This window comes from Mus musculus, chromosome 4 (assembly GCF_000001635.26).
Source record: "Mus musculus strain C57BL/6J chromosome 4, GRCm38.p6 C57BL/6J".
Classification (NCBI taxonomy): domain Eukaryota; kingdom Metazoa; phylum Chordata; class Mammalia; order Rodentia; family Muridae; genus Mus; species Mus musculus.
In genome coordinates this window covers 73,755,675-73,774,979 of record NC_000070.6, presented here as the reverse complement: position 1 = coordinate 73,774,979, position 19,305 = coordinate 73,755,675, and the positions used below count along the sequence as shown (strand labels likewise).

At 37.5% G+C, this 19,305-nt stretch overlaps 1 protein-coding gene across 5 annotated transcripts in view; it reads left to right on the top strand.

The window, feature by feature from the left end:
* The window catches only part of Rasef (RAS and EF hand domain containing), a 76,660-nt gene that overhangs the window by 16,257 nt on the left and 41,098 nt on the right, over positions 1-19,305 (top strand). For 3 of the 5 annotated variants that reach the window (XM_006537926.4, XM_017320201.2, NM_001017427.1), the window contains 4 exons: positions 3,548-3,694; positions 5,095-5,185; positions 12,018-12,113; positions 15,209-15,286. In XM_006537926.4, coding sequence (XP_006537989.1) covers positions 3,548-3,694; positions 5,095-5,185; positions 12,018-12,113; positions 15,209-15,286 — 412 coding nt within the window. Of the gene's footprint in view, positions 1-3,547; positions 3,695-3,859; positions 4,099-4,719; positions 5,004-5,094; positions 5,186-12,017; positions 12,114-15,208; positions 15,287-19,305 lie in introns of those variants that run through there. The other 2 variants (XM_011250042.1, XM_006537927.3) reach the window with 2 other exon arrangements.

The window sequence follows — 19,305 nt, the reverse complement described above, 5'->3', positions numbered from 1 at the left end:
CTGAGGTCCTAGTGGGAGGGTGTCAACTCATGAATTTGGGGGCATTAGGGTTATGATTTACCGTATAACAGACTTTTAGATCTGCCTGATTTGCAAAATAAGTTAATAGAAATACATTCTGTGGTTGTCGTGAACCTTCCAATAGATGACGCATTCAAGTTGTGCAGCAACTGATCTGGGATCTGAGGAGTATGGACTTCCCTACCATAGCTAAAGTCTTTTTGATTGAAGGCTTGCTTCCCGAGACACCATTCATCAGAGACCATGAAGTTTGGCTTCCCTTCTGACACCAGTAGAGAGCCAGGATTGCTGCTATTACCACAATTCTGTGGCTGTGTTAGGACAGTAGTAGAGGGTGGGGACAGTAGCAGAGTGTGGGAACAGTAGCAGAGAACCTTTTTAAATTTTTTTTATTTTTATTTTAAACAAAGAACGCTTATTGTAATTCTTCCTGCTTGCCTTTCTACCTTGCTGTTTTCCTGCCTATTGCAGATAATGGCGGCTTTGTAGACAGGAAGTTGAAATGAATTACCCTGCAGATAAGTTTTATTAGAAGAATTACAGCATCACAGCCTGCAGTGTGAGGACAAGCATTCAGGTCCAGATAAGAATTTTATTGTAAGACACAGCTCTCAGGGATAATAGTGATGGGGTCAAGAAGGGACAGAGCCTTCAATTTTCCTCAGGACTGAAAGACAAGGAGAGTTACAGCACAATGGGATCCAGAAAGGAAAGGCATACCTTCAGATCCAAGGAACAAAAGATTTCTTGCTCTCAAAGGATTTCAAGGGCAAGTTGGGGGGATGGTTAAGCTCCATATCCTGTAACCTAGCCTGCATGTAAAAGTCACAAGACACTGATAAAGTCATAATTCTAGCTTGTCTTGGGTTTAGGAGCAGATGGTCTGCACCTGCCAGAGGGAGGGAGGGAACTCTGAGAACTGCAAGGTTACTGAAACACCTTCTCAGCACTGTCCAGAGAGTCTGTAACCTGACCCGCCTGCCCTTCCGGCCTTCCCTCCTGCCCTTCACCCCCTTCAACCTTCAGTCTTTGCACTTCTTTTTCTTCCTTTTAATTAAACAACAACAATTTGCTATACAATTTAGCTAGAATGGTCTTGATTAGACTCATAATCCTCCTGCATTAGCTTCCCAGGTTTTTCTTCTGACCTCTGTGGACTTCAGACATGTGTGGGATACACAGATAAACATGGGAGTAAACCACTCATGCACATAAAATGATACATCTAAAACAAATACCAAAAACACACGCCTTTAACAGATTCAGGGCAAAGTGGATTAAGAAGATAACATGAGTTTTGTGTTCAGGCTATTTGAGTGATCTGTGGTCATCAAATTGTTATCCGTAGGTACTGTCCATCTCCGTGCAAGCTTGTGAGCGTCTCATTTTCTTGTCCTGCCCAGGAGTGTTTCCAGTATGGTACATGTACATCAAGAGTAATCTCTCCATATCAGGGTCAGGAGACAAAGGATATTTTGCATTGTTCGGGGATTAACTATAAAATCAGTGTCACAGCACCAAATAGAAGAAATAACCAAGTTCTGCCTCTGGTTTTTTCAATAACACAATGTGCATGAAAGGATTTAGTCTTTTGTGAGTACAGGCTATCTCTAGCTTTTTTAACCCTGATGAAAACTGGTAATGTCTCTTTCATGCTGGTGTTGTGATAAGTTATTTCACATCTAAGGAATAAAATATTTTTCAAGTACCTGCTGTGTCTTTTAGTTAGTATATATGTTATTTGCTTAAAAAAAAAATCCCTGTAATTATCATGTGCTGTCAGTCACGGTTCATATCAAATTACAATACTCCTAGTTCTCTAGTGGAGAAAGAAGGAAGGATAGACTGCCTTGTACAGTGTACAGCCCATCTGCTGAGGAATATGTTGGTGCTTATAGTTAATCTAGTGAGTATGACATCACAGAGTATGTGCTTTCGCCGGGGTTACTATTGCTGTGATAGAACACCATGACTAAAGACAACTTGGGGAAGAAAGGGTTTATTTCACTCATCATTCCATATAACAGTTCACCAAAAGCAGGGAGGTCAAGAACTCAAGGCAGGCTGGAATCTGGAGGCAGGAGCAGATGCAGAGGCATTGGGGGGTCTTACTGGTTTACTCCCATGGTTTGTGCAACCTGCTTTCTTGTAGAACCCAGGGCCACCTGCCCAGGGTTAGTTCTAGCCACATCAATCCAAAAACTGCTCTGCAGTCCCATCTAGAACCTCATTCTACTGAGAAATTTTCTCAGCTGAGGTTCCCTTCCCTCCCCAGTGACTGTAGCATGTGTCAAATTGGTATAAGACTAGCCAGCACAATGTGTGCTTCTATAAAGAGTTTGTTACTCAAAAACAAACAAACAAACAAACAAATAAATAAAACAAAACAAAAAAACATGCCCAGTTACATGTAGGGCATTAGCTGCTGATTTCGGTGGCTGGAACACAGCTAGCCTGTATCTTCTATCATGTAATGAAACAGATGACACCATTAGGCTATAAGTTGCTTCAGAATGGAAACTGATTGTAACAAAGCAAAGCAAACAAGACAAACAAACAAACAAAAAATAAATGTAAAACATTATGAGAGGGCTGGAACTTGGAGTTTCATCCCTGACTCTTAGGAAGAGAAAAGGGCTGGAACTGAGTTTGACCTATGGCTATAAGAGTGAGCTAGGCAAACTTCTGGGTTGGTAAATACATCAAAGTGTAAGAAGAATAATTGGAATAGACATGGCATGAAAACTCTGTGGTTACTCATGTTACCTCTGTGTGCCCTTCCCATTTTGCTAGTCTTTATGGTAAGCTGTTAAAAGTGAGTAAATTTTTTTCCTGAGTTCCATGAGCCTCTTTAGGAAACTATCAAACCCTTGGGTATTTCCTGGGACCCTCTGATGTACAGCTGTTTAGTTAGAAAGAGGCCTCATTTGAACTGGTGCCTGGCAAAGGAAGTGGAACAGCAGCATGGAGCAGAGCTCTTAGCCTGCGAGTTTGTGCCAACTTTCAGGAGTTATTAACTGAATGACAATGTTGAACATCTAATTGGTGCCTGGAAAGTAGAAAAATTAATCGGTGTGAGAAAACTCCAAACATTTAGAGTTTGAAACCCTAGAGGAAAAAAAAATATGAATGTTTCCACAGAAGTGAATTCGTCCGAGTTATTTGCACTGACCACAAAATAATAGGTATATTTACTCTTCAAAGTTCAAGGATTAATACATGTCTTGTTAGGGATTGGAGAAACACAGTGTTAATTACTTTACCTTTCTCTGAAGTTCTTTACAACTCAATTTTTAACAAATACAAGAAGACCTTTCATTCTAAGTTGTTTCCACTGGCGTTCCAGGTAGCTATCTCTCAACACGGGAAACACAACAGGCTCTCTGCCTTGTCTGTTCTCTTCATTCTGGGCCAGTCTATGGATTTTTATACCTTTCTTGCTTCTTTTTTAGTTGTCTTTCTCTTCCCTATACATTTTCTGTTGTAGTTTTAAACTGATACCATTTAATTTTCATATTTTGGGCAGGAAAGAACAAGTTAGTACCCTGTACCAGAACATCACCCTTGTGGAGCCAAGGCTACTCCAACCGTATGAACGTGTGATAAGGAACTTTCTCCGTGAGATCAAACTCCAGAGCACAGAGATGGAAAACCTGGCCATTGCAGTGAAGAGGTATCAAACCACTTCCTTCCTAAGGACACTTTAACTTGTTCCGTGACCTGGGTGGCAAAGGGTCGGAATGGCACAATCATATTATGATGCAAGTGGACCTCATGAACTTTAGGAATCTAGAACACTGTAAAGTATTCCATACAGGGTAAGTTTTGTCAGGTAGTAATTGCAAGATTAAACAGCAGTCTGTTGGTAGATGGTTTCCATCCTATGAGGTCAACTCCTCAGAACTGCTGAGTCCATCCTGAAAAATTCAGAATGTTTTTTTTCTATCCAGCTACTTGACAAAAACAGATGCTAGGGGCTTTTCCTGACAACTAGTTCACTGAGGAAGGCAGTGAAGTGGGGATATGGAGTTGGTGATCAGGGCCAATGCTGTTTTACCCTTGGCAATTCTTCTGTTGGTGATTACATAGCCCAAACACTTCTTACTTCTGGCAATTCTTTTGTCTTCTTTAACTCTTTGCTATTCTGTGGCCAAGGGCTGCTGGCTTCTGGTGATTTGATTCTTGCTGACAGCAGCAGGGGATTAAGAAAATAAGGCTTAATTACTTGAACTCTTTCTTTCCTCTGGTTCAAGGGCCCCTCTCTGGACAGAGGAGAGGCTTGGAGTTCATTAACTCTTTGTGAGTCAGAGAGAAAAGAAAAGGAGAAAAGGAAGAAAGGGAGAAGTTAAGCACATACAGACACACACAAACACATAGGTGCTTGCACACACACACACACACACACACACACACACACACACACACACACACACACACTTTGACTGGGCCTGAGCACTTGTTTCATTCTGCAGATGTTCATGCATGCTTACTTACACATGCATATACCTATACATGCAGGCCCAGTCAAAGTGTGTGTGTGTGTGTGTGTGTGTGTGTGTGTGTGTATTTCGTGAATGGGGCAGACCCCCCAAAGCCACACTTTATTTCTTCTCTCTGGTAATTTATACCTTCTAGATAAAAGTTCTTAAAAATTAACTCATGGATAAAATACAGAAGGGTGTTGACAATAGGTAGAAAGCAGTGCTTAGAAACCATTCTTGAGAGTGTTCCTTGTACTTTAGTCTACAACTGTGAAGAATATATAATAGTAATATGACATTAGATCTAATTGTCTAGTGCCTTAAAGTTCTTTCCTTTGTGTAGGTTTGTCACTCAATTGTAGCAGTATTTTCAGATTTTCTGACAGTCTCCTTCAGCCTAATATTTAATTTCTTTTAGTTGTTTAATGTCATTTTACACCCAAGTAGTCACACTGGCAAGCTTAGTTTATTATATAGATGGATTGGGAAATACCATATATGGTATGTCTGTAAAGTGAAACCTGATGTTGATGAGTTTTGAATTTCCCTTCACAGTTTAGTCCAAGTGTACAATGCATTTTTTGAATTTCAGAGCCCAGGACAAGGCGGCCATTCAGCTAAGTGAGCTGGAAGAGGAAATGGATCAGAGGATTCAAGCTGTGGAAAATGAGTCCCGGAAAGATGTGAGTTTGTGGATTGGTCATTCATTCATCTGGCGGATTTTCCGAGAGTATCTTTTCTTGTGGAGCTAAAGGTGCTTTTCTTGGTGCTAACGTGTTGGGACAGCAGGTGTCACTAGTTATTACTCTATGTAAAAAAATCAACGCTCTGGATTTTTGAGCAGGAAATAGATTTTTTTTTTTTTTTTTTTTTTTGTAATCAGAAGTGTTTTGTGCTCATGAGTTAAAGAGGTACAAAGATGTTATCCAAGTAAGTGAAGGATGCTCCACGTGAGGCATGGCATGAGGTTCAAGTGAGTTGGAAAGGAGTCAGCTTTCATGGGAAGGCAGAGGCCTCATTGAAAAGAATGTCATGGAGCAGAGGACAGGCAGGCAGACTGTGAGTTGGCTTTGGTGAGGTGGCAGAAGATCTATTTTTATATTGACCTGTCATGTTTAATGTTGGAGGATCTCTTAAGTTGAAAGCTTTATGCTGTCTTTAGTGGTTTCTCTAGAAAGGCGTGTTTTTCAGTATAAAATATATTTGGGAAGTTGATGTTTGCTGAAGGTAGAAAAAAATAGATATTTCTCTGAGTAAGTAATATTAGGACTTAAATTTTATTTTGATGCTGAGAGGTAATAAGAGTGCAGACCTGAGCACTGGCATCTGACACACTTATGTGTACATCCTGAGTTCACCCTTCCCAAGGCCATGTGGCGATGGTAAAGTAATCTCCTGTCAGTCAAATTTACAGAACAGTCCTGCCACCCACCGGCCTCAAGGAGGGATAATCATCCTAACGTACGTAAAGTACTGAGAAGTGTTATCTGTGATACGCATGACCACGGCTGTTATGATTTTTTTCTCTTCTATCCTCAACTCCTTTCAGATAATTTACCTTCCTTGTCTTTACCATATACTCATATCCCTTTAGGTATCTTTAGTTGTTCTATCTCTTTTAATAAAAATATATTCATTAATTCTTTGAGAATATCATACAGTGTATTTGATTATCTCCATTTGTGATGGATTATCTTCAAATTTTACATTTACACACAGTCCAATTGTGTTTAGGAATAGTAATTTCATTCTTAGCCTTCCTTTAAAACTCTCTACCACTGTTGAATCTGTACTTCTATTCGTGGATCAAACAGTTCTCATAGTCACATATTATAGTATGACCAACTCTTCTTGATCCCAGTGCCTTCAAACCAATTCCTGGCCATGTGGATAATCACATGGCCTCTATTTCTTACAATTTCGTGCTTTACTAATGATAACATCTTCGTATTTTCCTGACTTCATTCTAGGAAAAAAAAAAGTAAACTTATATGATGTATAGCTTCTTTCTTGCATTTTACTTGTGGCCAGTCAGTTTCTATCCACATAAACCCTGAGACTTTAGCATGCCAGTCAAGGACTTGCCTGCCAGCTGAACATTTTGGCACTGGGAAGAACTATGCTTGCCAGCCCTTTCGAGCACCAACCTCACACCTTTAATCATGTTTTCTCTGGATTCACACACAATGGCTCTTTGGAGACTTTCCCTAGCTTCCTCCAGTCACCATGGCATCTTTCGGCCTCCTGGACTCTTCATCCTTTGCTTCACTGCTTGTGAGTCTGATTTTATTTCAACTGTTTCTTTACTTTGGTGATTATCTATCTATATCTATCTATCTATCTATCTATCTATCTATCTATCTATCTATCTATCCATTTATTTATTATGTTTTTACTTTTTTGTGTAGCACTGGCTGTCCTGTAACTCACTCTGTAGTCCAGGCTGGCCTTGAACTCAGAGTGAACTCTGGGTTAAAGGTTTTAGCCATCACTGCCCAGCTGCCTTGGTAATTTTACCTAGACTCTTCTACTTCCCTATATTCTGCAAAATTGAATCTCCAGTTTGCATCAATTTCTGCATCTAGTTCTCTATCCAAGGGAATCTCTTTTTCCCATGACTTCTTTTTTTGTACAAGAAATGCATATTTTTTTACACTGTAACACCTTTAGTAACTTACAATTTGTGTTCAGTAAACTGTACTTATATAAGAATATGGTAAGTGTGTGCATATGTGTGTGTGTGTGCATACATGTGTGTGCTTGGTAAACCTGTACACTTTCAACTAACTTTGTACATGGTACAATATCTGATCATTGTTTTTCCGTGTGTTTGTATCTAATTATTCTAGTACTTTTTGTTGAAAACAATATTTGTCCATTTTGTGCTGCACAATACTTGTGTTCTGCCCAAGCCAGCTAGCTGTGTTTGTGCAAGTTTGCTATACCCTAACTCTGCTCTGAGCCTGGGTCAGTGTTTCCCTCTGTTTAAAGCTGTTGGTTCATTGTGATGAATCTTGAAGTCTAGAGGTTTCAGTCCTTCCTTTCTTTCCTTTACAAAGTTGCTTTGCCAGTTTGTTCGTTTGTTTATTTATTTATTTATTTTCTTTTTTGAGAAAGGGTTTCTCTGTATAACCCTGGCTGTCCTGGAACTCACTTTGTAGACCAGGCTGCCCTCAAACTCAGAAATCCACCTGCCCCTGCCTCCCAAGTGCTGGGATTAAAGGCGTGCACCACCACTGCCCAGCTATTTATTTAATTTTTACAGAATCTACTTATATTGATGTTTAAAAGCAAATCTAAAACAGAATCCTGCAGAGGGTTTGTCTTCCCAGTTATCTGTAGATTAGGATAGTACAGTGACATTATAACAGTACTGAGTACTCTCTCTATATGAACCATTCTCTATATCTTCCTTCTCAGAAGTGCTTGATAGTCTGCAGTGTGTAGATACTACACATGATTTTTCTTAATTGTTCTATTTTGATGACATTAAAAACATTTTGAAATTTGTTTCTGATTTGTTACTAGTAAATCTGTGAAAATATAAAATATTAGTATATTAGTATATGTAATTAGTGTACACATACACACACACACACATATATGTACACACACACACACACACACACACACACACACACACACACACACACATACACATACATACACAAACACACACTGAGTAACTTCTGATGGATTCCAGCAAGGTTTCTTGATTAGTGATAACAATCTATGAGCAATGAAAATTTTGCTTCTTTTGTAGATAATGTTTTCTTGTCTTACTATGATATATTCCCTCTTATGTTGAATTAATTTTGGTAAATTATATTTGTGCATATAATTATAGCTCATTGGAGAGAGCTATAGAGAAAGTAATTTTTATTGTGTTGGGATAACCTGCCAAAGATCAAGTGTAAAAGGATTTGTCAGACCAGAATCATCTGTTTTTTTCTGGGGTCATATTTAAGTACATAGGAGGTAAGTGCTCACTGTCCAGTTAGGTAGAATTTTATAGCAGCATTTATCTCTGCTGGGATTAATCATTTGGTGCAAGGCCTAGGAGTCATAGGAGTTAGGCATTATTTTTCTTTTATAAAAGACATCACAAGTCATCAGGTAAGGACATCATTTAGGACCTGGTTATTGACAGGTGAGAGAGTTTTATTTTTATATTTTGGTCTTTGCTTTTGGTCAATGATATTATTTTTATTCATAAAATAAAAGAGATAGTAGAAAAGCAATTATTAATATTTATTATTGAATACTGTGTTGCTTTTTTCTTAATGTATTTTGGTACTTTTTGAGATTTTTGCATTAAACATCAATATTTTTTATTACTTTTTACAAAAAAGTTTAAAATGAAATGACATCATTTATCCCTTATTTTTTTCTCTGTCAAACTCCTACCATGTCCTCAGCCCTCATTTTCTCTCAAATTCATGGCCTCTTTTTCTTTAATTATTACTGGAACATGCATGTGCATAAATACATGCACAACTATATGCATAAGTACAACATGCTCAGTCTGCTTAGTGTTGCTTGTGTGTATATGATTTCTGGCCTATCCGCTTGCTTTTAAACAGTTAAAGAGTTAGTCCCTGGGAAAGACTTATTCTCTCCTCTCATCATTCCATTGTAATTTTTATTTAGAGGTAGAGACTCATGAAATTTCCCCCTCTTACTTTAGCACCCTTATTGCTGTTAGTTTCTTTTGTCTTTCCAAGAGACATGGTTTTAACAGATCTAGTAGTTTTCTGGCTTTTTCAATATTTCATCTCTCTCCTGCATGATGTTCCCTGTGCCTGACATACATGAGTTGTACTATGCCTACATCCATTGTGACTGGGTACTCTACAATCAACTTTTCTTTGTATTTTGATCAGTTGTGGTTTTCTATACTATATTTTTCTTGAGCTGTTCTTTGGGGGGGGCATTAGCTACACTTTTTAATCATGTAGTAGGATGAGTATGTAGAATGCATTTATGAATCATGCTGGGTTAGTAAAGTGGTAGTAGTAGGTTCTCCCCTAAAGACCATGACCTCACTAGGTAGTTTGGAGAGTTGGATATAAGTCTCCAGTATAGAACATGATTTCCTTTGTGTTGAGTGATGGCCCTTGAGAACAATTAGACAATGGTTCGTTACCATACCAACATGCCTGTGCCACAATTGCACTCTTAGAGATATCATGTTCTCCTGGTCATTGTTGTATAAAGGCACAGGTAAATAGGACTTTTAGGTGCTTCCCTTTCGTGACAGCACTTTCTGGTAATAGAAAAGTTATTCTCCAGCAAAGAGATTTTTGTATTCAAGTCATGTCTGTAAAGTCCACAGTATCTTTCTTCAGCAGTAGGTACTTAAATAATACTTAAATAAGTGCAACAAAATAGCCTATATTGCTTTTGGAGACTCTTTAACTTTCTTGACTTGAAAGAGAGTTTTTTATTCCTAGTGTTGGGGATTTTGTTCATCTATAGCTCTTGTGGAGAGTATTGTCAGCCCAAGTGACATAGTAAAGTTTTAAATTTTATATGCATTATGAATATATGTACATATATAGTCATTATATATGCTGTTTCATAAATAATGATTTCTTGTGTTTCTGAAAGCCTCTTAGTGTTGTTTTTCCCCTTTCTTCCCTACTGTATTGACTTCCTTTTTTCCCTCCAATTAGAAAGACCACTATTTTTTGCATTTTTCTTCTATTTTCTCTTGTATGTCACTTGTTCACTGCTATTTCCCTCTCTAGGGACAACTTCTACTTGTAGGTACATTTTTACTTTCCTCATTTCTGTGATTATTTCAGGCTATATACTCACATCTGAGTATTTGGATCTTGGAACTGTAGATGAGAGAGAGCATATACATTTGTCTTTCCGAATCTTGGTTACCTCACTCAATATAGCCTTTTCTAAGTTCATCCACTGCAGATTTCATGATTTCATTTTTTTTTTTTGCTTTAAATCATATTGAATCATGTATATGAACCACATTTTTCTTATCCATTCCTCAAGTCAGGGACATTCGGGTAATTTACTTTTCCTATGTATTGTGAATAGACCATCAATGCACATAACTGATTAGCTATCTGTGGGGCTGATAAATCGCCAGCATTAGGAATAAAAATATTAGCCATATGCCAAGGATTGATATAGTGATACAGAGTATGTGGAAGAATTTTATCTGTTTGTGAGTTCTCTGTACTGATTTCTATAGGGCCTGAACCAGTTTGCAATCCCAACAACAATGAACGAGGGCTCTCTTTTACTTATATCTTCTCTAGCATTTGTTGTTGTTTGGTTGTTTTGTTTATTTTACCCATTATTTCTGGGGTTTGATGAAATCTCAAAGTTGTTCTGCATTGCATTTTCTGGATCTCTAAGGATGGTGAACATTTTGAAATAATTTCTTAGATAATATCTTTTTGAGAACTCTGTTCATATATATAACACAGTTTCAGAATGTGTCATATTGTTGACTCTTTGTTTTTTTGAGTCTGTACCAATGTGCTGGATGTCTGAAGCAACAAGAGGGTTCTAATTGTCTCCTGAGCTGACTTTTGGTGGTATTGTAGACAGGGGAACCTTTACTTAAGCCATCACCTGACTGTTTTGGGACCTGCAAGTTGATTCAGTAGGCCGTTACCCTTAACTGTGGCATTCAACTAACCTTTGGTTGGTGAAGGTAATTCCAGTGCAAAGATTTTTTTGTTTGTTTGTTTTTTGTTGTTGTTTTTTAAGATAGTTTTATTTTTCATATAGAAGTACTTTGCTTGCATGTGTATCTGTGCACTGTGTGCATTGCTGGTGTCCATAGTAGCCAGAAGAGAGCATCAGATTCCCTAAAACTGGAGATTGAGATTGTTGTGATGATGGGAATCAAACTCGGGTCCTCTTTAGGAACAGCTGATGTTCTCAACTGCTGTGCCATCTTGCCAGCCCAGATACCTCGATTTTTTTGATGTTTTTGTTGACTCTATGGGAATAACCAGGGGAGTTCCAAACTAATGCTAAAAGTCAAACAGCTATAAGATTAGAATAGGAAATACTCTACTGGTCATCAGTAAACACATGTATACTGGGTTGACTATTTGTTATAATTAACAAAGATTTATTTGTATAAAAATAAGATAGGACAAGTATACCAGCTGTGCCTTCCTGAGTCCTGAGACAACACAGTGTATAGCCCATAGATGTGCTATATTTTTTGATAGTAATGGTTAACTGATTTATTGGTATGTTGCTGTCTTAGCACAGAATTATAGTTTTAGACCTGAACTTGAGGGTGATGTGTGAATCTTCATCTTCTACATTTCCACTAGTTTTGTAGGTTTCAAGTCCAGCACTGGTGTATACCAAGACTTCCTGGCATTCTTCTGCTATCTTGTCTCACTGTTCTTGTTTAGGAACATTTTGGTCAGTTTAGCTTGACCAAAAGTGCTTCATGTTGATGTGGGTTTGAAGCACATTTAAGAGCAGAAATTACTCACATGATGTCTTTTATTTTCCTTCTAGGAAAAGCGCAAAGCTGAGGAGGCTCTCACTGACCTCAGGCGTCAGTATGAAACAGAAGTAGGAGACTTACAAGTGACCATTAAAAGGTTAAAAAAGGTGTGTATGTGGCATCTAGATGTTCTAGAAACAGTCTCAGTGTCTCACTGTATCTAAGACATTGAAACTGGAAAACATTTAGAATTATATTAAAGTAGAAGGAATGGCATTTCTTAGTTGGTCCAACTCCTTAGGAGACTCATTTTTTTAAGGCCCATCTGACTTTTAACATGGGGACGATAAGTTGTCTTATCCTTGAACAGTTATCATACTCATTGCTATAGTTTTAATTCACTAAGTGCTTTGAGTGACTCCTCTGTTTCTAGCAGAGAGTTTGTTCTTTACTGAAACATTATCTGCATAGGAATGGTATCCCTGTATTCCCATTTCTACCTGACTTGAAGCTGTGTAGCAGATAATTAATAAATATTAAGTGAAATTAAAAAATGTTCTTTTAAGTAGGAAGATCTATGTCTAGCAATCACCTGATCATTGAGAGATAAGAAAACAATTTGTAGAAATATGAGCAAAAGCATGTTTAAGTACTGGCATTTTCTCTCTTGGTTTGAATGAACAGTTTCTATATGTTCTGTGATTTGTTCACAGATATTTAAAAGCAGCTGTGGAGTTAGGCAGCAGGATAGGGGAGATTTGGATGCCTGAACCTGCCTTGGTGCAGATGTAATTAATAGTGTGCTATCAAATTGACATCTCCACATACAGAAACAACAATGTCAACAACAACAAAATCTCTTACTGTCACAACAAGCTGCTCTGTCTCAGGGTTAAAATTACATCTTACATGTGGTTGTTTCCATAAGTAATATGAATAGCTTAAGTAGACTTCATATACATCAAAGGAACAAGACCATCAAGAGAATGTCTCAGTTCTGAACATCTAGGCCCTAAATGCAAAGGCACCCACATTCATAAAAGAAACTTCTAAATCTCAAAACACACATTGAACCTCACACAATAATAGTGGGAGACTTCAACACCCCACTCTCACCAATGGACTGGTCACTGAAACAGAAACTAAGCAGAGACCCAGTGAGGCTAAAACAGAGTTTTAATAATGAATTATCCTGCCTAACCACAGTAATTGATATTTTACCGAGAGTATACTTTATTAAGATCATTCTCATAATTTGAAAAAGTATGAACTGTTTCTGAGGATCTTATTAAATAGCTATGGTTTACAAATGAGGTCTAAGTTCTAGAGAAGGGAATATGCTCTGTTACAACTTGAAGAGTTGGTAACCAAATAAGTGTGTACTTTTTTTGCCTGCACTAGACACCTTGCCCACCTGATATGTTTGCTGCATAAAACAGTAACAAGATTTATAGGAGAGAATTTTAAGGGCTCTGAAAATTATAAAGTATTATTTACAGGTTATTGCGGCTGTCACTATTTTTTCAATAAATTTTGAGAGTCTTCAGTTAATTCTTTATAATTTTTCTCCTGTGAAGTCATAATGCATTTCTTTTTAAAAAATACATAATAATTACCAATTTTAAATTCAGGTTATACTACACATGCATAATAACAAAAACAACACAGAAATGTAGAAGGACATACAGGTTCATTGACTAAAATGTCTGGAAGTAGATCCACAAAGCCAAAATCGTCTGATTTTCATAAAGGTGTTGATACTGCAGAGCCAGGAGGTTGATATTCACATATAGCAGGCTGTAGTCAGATCTATGTGCTTCTTGCTCTATAGGAGAGGCAACTCCAAAGTGGGTACAAAAAAGAAAGTTTTCTCTGTCTATGGAAGGATACAGCCAAAAGCAATGCCTGGAAAATAGATGGTCTTCACCAGACACAAAACCTAATTAATATGCATCTGTTAGTCATGATTAGCCACATGCTAGTCATATCATATGATACTTTCTGGCAAGATGAAGACAGCTTATAGTTAAAGCCCATGAGCATGACAAAATGTGGTAGGCATTTTGGCTAGTGTAGGAAAAAGCCCCTATTTGAGGTGACCTGCAAACATATCCTCACAGATCTGAATATTTCATCATGGTAGTCAAGTCTTTCAGTTTTTGTTTACAGTGCTAGGGTTTTATCATTTTCTTAGACATACTAAGAAAATCTTGTACTATGGGCAGCTTTCTTCAGACATTGCTTTTGAGACATAGCCTTGATCTATTTGGCTGTAATCTTGGTCAGCTTGATCAGCTTCACTGTGTGAACTCAAGGTTGGCTCCAGACTTAACAGTCTTTCTGCTTCTGCCTTCACCTGACTCATGGGAAAGTTATTTTTGCATTAGATATTCTTGAACTCTAGTATGAATGTATCAACTAGCAAACAGACATCATGTGTCAAGCTTTGTTATTAGTGATTTCAGCTATTGTTGCAAACATTTCTTAAAAGTTCACCATGAAGAAAACAGATGAGTCTGACATTAACACTTTTCTTAAATTTTATTTCTAGTACTCATGTGTCCTCCCAGTACTTGAGAGTTAGGAAGGTCAGGACTTCAATGCTAGCCTTAGCCACAAAGCAAAATTGAGGCAAGACTTTACATTATGAGTCTATATCTATCAAACCAAACCAAAACAACAACAAAAAATTGTAACACTCTAACAGAAAGTAAGAATATTATAAAGAATACAAAGTAAAACAGAAACTGTTAAGCACAGATGTGTTGTAAGATATTTGATCACATTGTGAAGATTGTGTACTAGACAAACCTTGTTGTAGTGTGGCTCAGTCCTAGCACACAACTTTCACGCAAGAGCTTTCTGTTATTGTAAGCAGGTTTTTGTGGTGTGGTTATCCCTAGCACACACCTTAAGTCTTCATTTGGCAAATCAATATTTGGGATTTCGTTTTAAAAAACAACCCACAGGATAAAAAAGAATGTGCATATTCCTTTAGCAAACAAGGAGAGTAAAGATTGCATTATAGTGGAATGGTTTTCAAATCAGCTTTCCCAGAGTTTTAAAGAAAATACATTCAATAATAAAAGCCCCCCTTATGTTCGTATTATTTAAAACAAATGTTTTAATATTACAAATTTTATGTCATTTAATGATTTGTAAATTCATAAAGTATTAAAAATTGAAAATGACTAGAATTCCCACATTCATATTCAAGAATATCTCTAATTTTCACCAAAGCACTTCTTGTTTACTTTTTTAGCTTGAAGAGCAATCAAGACAAATAAGTCAAAAGCAAGATGTGACGGCATTGAAGAAGCAAATCCATGATTTAACAATGGTAAGAATCACACTTCACTGGAAAATTGCATTTCCTCTTAGACATTAGTTACTTTCTATAGGTATGATAAAGCATCATGATCTAAAACAACTTGGGGAGAACAGTTTATTCCATCTTAGACTTCTCAGGTCAGCACCACCAGCAAACATCAGAGCAGGAAGAGAAGCAGAAGCCTATGAGGAACACTGCTTCACAGCGTGTTCCCGGGGCTTTCCTTCTTATACAAACTAGGACCACCTGCCCAGAGATGACACCATCCCCAATGGAAATTTCCATATCAATTATTAATCAAGAAAATGCCCAACAGACTTGTCTATAAGTCTGTCTTATGGAAATGTTTTCTCAGTTGAGAATTCCTCTTCCTAAATGATTCTCACTTGTATCAAGTTGACAAAAATCTTAAGTAACACAGATAGCATGCCTATACTTGTGGCATTTATTGTTTTTGTGTTTCTGGAATAAAGGCTTAAAGAGAAACCGATACAATAATTATAAAAAGTCTTTGAAATATATTTGAGTAACTGTATTATAGAAGATTTTTCCCCTTCAATTATTTACCACTTGCATGGTTTTATTTTATTTTTTTATGTTTATTTACTTAAAGTAATGTACACATAGTGTTGAAAGCCAGCTTATGTGGCTAATACTGCTTTTGTATGTGTGACTTCAAGCCCTGCTTTCGGCTTTTCTCTCTGGTCTTTTAAAAAATCTGTTCCTATGTTTATATTTCCTTTTTCTGTTGCAAACATACATGGCATTTACCTTTGCTAAGTTATTTTATTTGTGTTGATTTTTGATTAATCTCAAAAATTAAAAGTGTTTTGTGTACTCTGGCTCTTGAGTTGGCATTGCATAACTTTCTATCTAGTCAGCATTAATCATCTTCAGAGAGATGTGTCCTAGCCTCACAATCTTATCCATTCTTGATGTTATTGCCTTGTATTTGGCTTTAGATTTGGATCATGATTTTCATGAAGAGTTGTAGCTTTCTTGGATTTTCTGATTGTGTTTTTGGTTTTTTGTTTTAAAACATTGTTTAAATAGGGTTACTGTTGCTGTGATGAAACACTGTGACCAAAAGCAAACTGGAGAGGGTTTACTTCAGCCACAGTTTCATTTAACAGTTCATCAGTAGCAGTGACAGTAGGAACTCAAATAAAGCAGGAACCTGGAGGCAGGAGCTGATGTTGAAGCCATGAGAGAGTGCCACTTAGGATTTGGCACCTCTGGGTTACTCAGCCTGCTTTTTTATAGAGCCCAGGACTTCACCTCAGGGAAAAACTCACATACAATGGGAGAGCCCTCCCATATCAATCTAATTAAGAAAATGTTCTCCAGGCTTGTCTATAGTCACATCCAAAAACTCTAGCTTGGATCAAGTTGATAGAAAACTAGGCAGTATGATGATATTCAACCGTCTTTGTAATGTCACTACTACTATAAAAATTCTTTATTTTCCCTTGAAAATATTAATTGTTGAGATCATGAAATGACAGTTTTTATTGGATTGTTTTAATCTTGCTGCACTTATATATTAACCTAAAATTTCTTTACTTTGAGCCCTTCATTATAATTATATTTCCTTGACTTAATTAATGAACCTCAAAGGTCATTATACTCAGTGTTTATTGATTCTGGGAAAAATGAAGTAGTACGTAGCATAACTGTCACAATCTTATCTTTCACCCTTCTTGAAATTTTTTTGTTCAAAGAACAATTATTGATTCAGCTATTGTGCATTATTAAATGAATACTTAAATTCTTACTATTGTTCATTATTCTTGTATGTGGCATTTGTTACCAAAATATGGTCATTATGCCTCTGATATGTTATTCTAGACAGACAGATTTTATGCTTGAACATGTGCATACATGTGCACACACACACACACACACACACACACACACACACATACACACAGATAAACACACACTTACACACACTTCGTTGAAAGTTTGTCTAAATGACTAGATAAGAAACTCTGTAGAAGAAGTTGGCCATGAACTCAAAGATATCCAGTGGTCTCTGCTACTTCAGTGTTGAGATTAAAGACAAATTCTACCTTGCCCAGCTGATTCTGATTTATTTCCCATGCCCCCTCTCCTTTTAAAAAAGGTATTTATTTTTATTTTATTTTTATGGGTGTTTTGTCCTGATGAATGTTTATACTATAAAAATAAAGTAAAACTGAATAAATCTGGTATGCACAAAGTCTAAAAGATGGCATTGGACCCTCTGGAAGTGGAGTTACAGATGTTTGTGAGTCACCATGTGGGTTCTGGGAGTACAACCCGGGTCGTCTGGATCAGCAACAAGTGTCCTCAACTGTAATCACCTCTCTAGCTTCCTAGTTTCACTTTTCACCTACCTTTGGGTTTTTGACCAAGCTACTTGGCCGTTTCTCTGTGTAAAAGCAGGACCTCCTAAGCATTGAATGTTGCCTTGGTGCCTTTTATTAGTGTAGTCAAATACCAGAGGCAGGCTATCTTTATTTGCCTCACAGTGGGAAGGATTGAAGAGCATGTGGCAGGGCCAACTTAACTTTGTTGCAGATCTGGTGGTAGACAGCTGGAAAAGGGGCCAAAAGGGTAAACAGGAAATAACAAATGACCTCCAGAAGTCACTTCCAAGGACAGCACTCCAACTGACACAAGGAACACAATTTTTGTATACTTTCCATTAACACCAGTGCATTACTATCAGCCCGAATTTATTATCATTTGGGATAGAGGTCAAGAACAAAATGAAGAACAACGTTAAACTTTAATAATGTACAATGTTTGAATATATAATCGGCTTTTTAAGCAGGAAGATGTGAAGAAACGAGGAAAGGTAGATGCTGTTTTTATGGGCTGGTACTACAGAGTGTGTAATAGTAATATTAATGCAAATGGAAGCTGCAAATTAATACAGCAGCTGTTTTTCTTTATCCTAGCCAGTTCACCAATAATGATACAGAGACACCAATATATATATATTTTTTTTCTTTTTTTTTTCTTTCTTTTTTTTTTATTAATTTTTTTTAATTAGGTATTTAGCTCATTTACATTTCCAATGCTATACCAAAAGTCCCCCATACCCACCCACCCCCACTCCCCTACCCGCCCACTCCCCCTTTTTGGCCCTGGCGTTCTCCTGTTCTGGGGCATATAAAGTTTGCGTGTCCAATGGGCCTCTCTTTCCAGTGATGGCCGACTAGGTCATCTTTTGATACATATGCAGCTAGAGTCAAGAGCTCTGGGGTACTGGTTAGTTCATAATGTTGTTCCACCTATAGGGTTGCAGATCCCTTTAGCTCCTTGGGTACTTTCTCTAGCTCCTCCATTGGGAGCCCTGTGATCCATCCATTAGCTGACTGTGAGCATCCACTTCTGTGTTTGCTAGGCCCCGGCATAGTCTCACAAGAGACAGCTACATCTGGGTCCTTTCAATAAAATCTTGCTAGTGTATGCAATGGTGTCAGCGTTTGGATGCTGTTTATGGGGTGGATCCCTGGATATAGAAGTCTCTACATGGTCCATCCTTTCATCTCAGCTCCAAACTTTGTCGCTGTAAATCCTTCCAAGGGTGTTTTGTTCCCACTTCTAAGGAGGGGCATAGTGTCCACACTTCAGTCTTCATTTTTCTTAAGTTTCATGTGTTTAGGAAATTGTATCTTATATCTTGGGTATCCTAGGTTTTGGGCTAATATCCACTTATCAGTGAGTACATATTGTGTGAGTTCCTTTGTGAATGTGTAACCTCACTCAGGATGATGCCCTCCAGGTCCATCCATTTGGCTAGGAATTTCATAAATTCATCTTTTTAATAGCTGAGTAGTACTCCATTGTGTAGATGTACCACATTTTCTGTATCCATTCCTCTGTTGAGGGGCATCTGGGTTCTTTCCAGCTTCTGGCTATTATAAATAAGACTGCTATGAACATAGTGGAGCATGTGTCCTTCTTAACAGTTGGGGCATCTTCTGGATATATGCCCAGGAGAGGTATTGCTGGATCCTCCGGTAGTACTATGTCCA